General features: G+C 19.5%; 1 protein-coding gene across 1 annotated transcript in view; it reads left to right on the forward strand. All coding sequences in view use genetic code 6, as the record gives it.

Annotated features, from left to right (window-relative positions):
• Window positions 1-1166, forward strand: part of TTHERM_001171650 (tetratricopeptide repeat protein) — a gene marked incomplete at both ends in the record, with an annotated part of 6987 nt that overhangs the window by 2655 nt on the left and 3166 nt on the right. Inside the window, 3 exons of the mRNA XM_012795486.1 lie at window positions 62-151; window positions 387-476; window positions 732-827. Coding sequence (XP_012650940.1) covers window positions 62-151; window positions 387-476; window positions 732-827 — 276 coding nt within the window. The remainder of the gene's footprint in view (window positions 1-61; window positions 152-386; window positions 477-731; window positions 828-1166) is intronic.

Genomic DNA, 1166 nt, shown 5'->3' on the forward strand with positions numbered 1-1166 from the left:
CATTTTACCTACTAATTAATTTACTAATTGACTCTTTATTTTTTCTTCAATATTTAAAAAGTCAAAATGAAATTGGTGAAATTGGTGCCTCAGGCTTAGGCTCTGGTTTAGGAAAGTGTATAAATCTCTCAACTTTGACACTTAATCTTGAGTAAAAAATAAAAAGTTTATTTGCTTTGAATTATTATAAAAATGAATTTTATACAATATAACTCGCTTTATTTATTAGCTTTTTATTTGGTTTATTATTATTTTTTTTATACTTGTTTTTTTTTTTGCTAATTTAACTGATTTTTTCATTAATTTTATTATTAATTAATTTCTTGTTATTTAATATTTTTTATCTAACTAAACAATTAACTATATTTTATCCAATAATTAAAAAGTGGAAATAAAATTGGTTCAAATGGTGCATCAGGCTTAGGTTCTGGTTTAGGAAATTGCACTAATCTATCAAATTTGACACTTAATTTTAAGTAAAAACAGTTTATTTGTTTTGGATTGTGATATTTTATAGCATAAAAGTTATTTTAAAACAAAACAAACAATAAATTTAATTTTTTTATTACCCCTTTATTTAATTTATTTTTTTTCTTTGTTAATTAAACTCATTTTTAAATTTTATTTTATTATTTTTTAATAAATTTATTTCTGATTATTTTCTATTTTTTCTTCATTTTTTTTTCTAACTAAAAAATTAAGTATATATTTTTTCTTCATTTTTTAAAAAGTGGCACTGGCAATAAAATTGGTGATGAAGGAGCATAAGGCTTATGTTTTGGTTTAGGAAAGTGCACTAATCTCTCAACTTTGACACTTCGTTTTTAGTAAAAAAGTTTATTTGTTTTAGATTGTGATATCTTTTATATATAAATAATAACTTAAAACAATTTTATACTTTTAATTTATTTATAAGCTTTTTATAGTGGACGTCATTTTAAATTTTGGATCATTTCTATTAAAAAAATATCATAATTGAAAACAAAATATGTATGATATTTGTTCGTAAAATATGATATATTGTTTTCAAAATATAAAGTTTAATAACAAAAATTATCTTTAGATATAAAAGCTTAACTTCCAAAATATCATATATATTTTGAAAACAAATATCATACTTATTTTGTTTTCAAATTATGATATTTTTTTAATAGCAATGATCCAAA

This window comes from Tetrahymena thermophila (assembly GCF_000189635.1).
Source record: "Tetrahymena thermophila SB210 genomic scaffold scf_8254812, whole genome shotgun sequence".
Lineage (NCBI taxonomy): Eukaryota > Ciliophora > Oligohymenophorea > Hymenostomatida > Tetrahymenidae > Tetrahymena > Tetrahymena thermophila.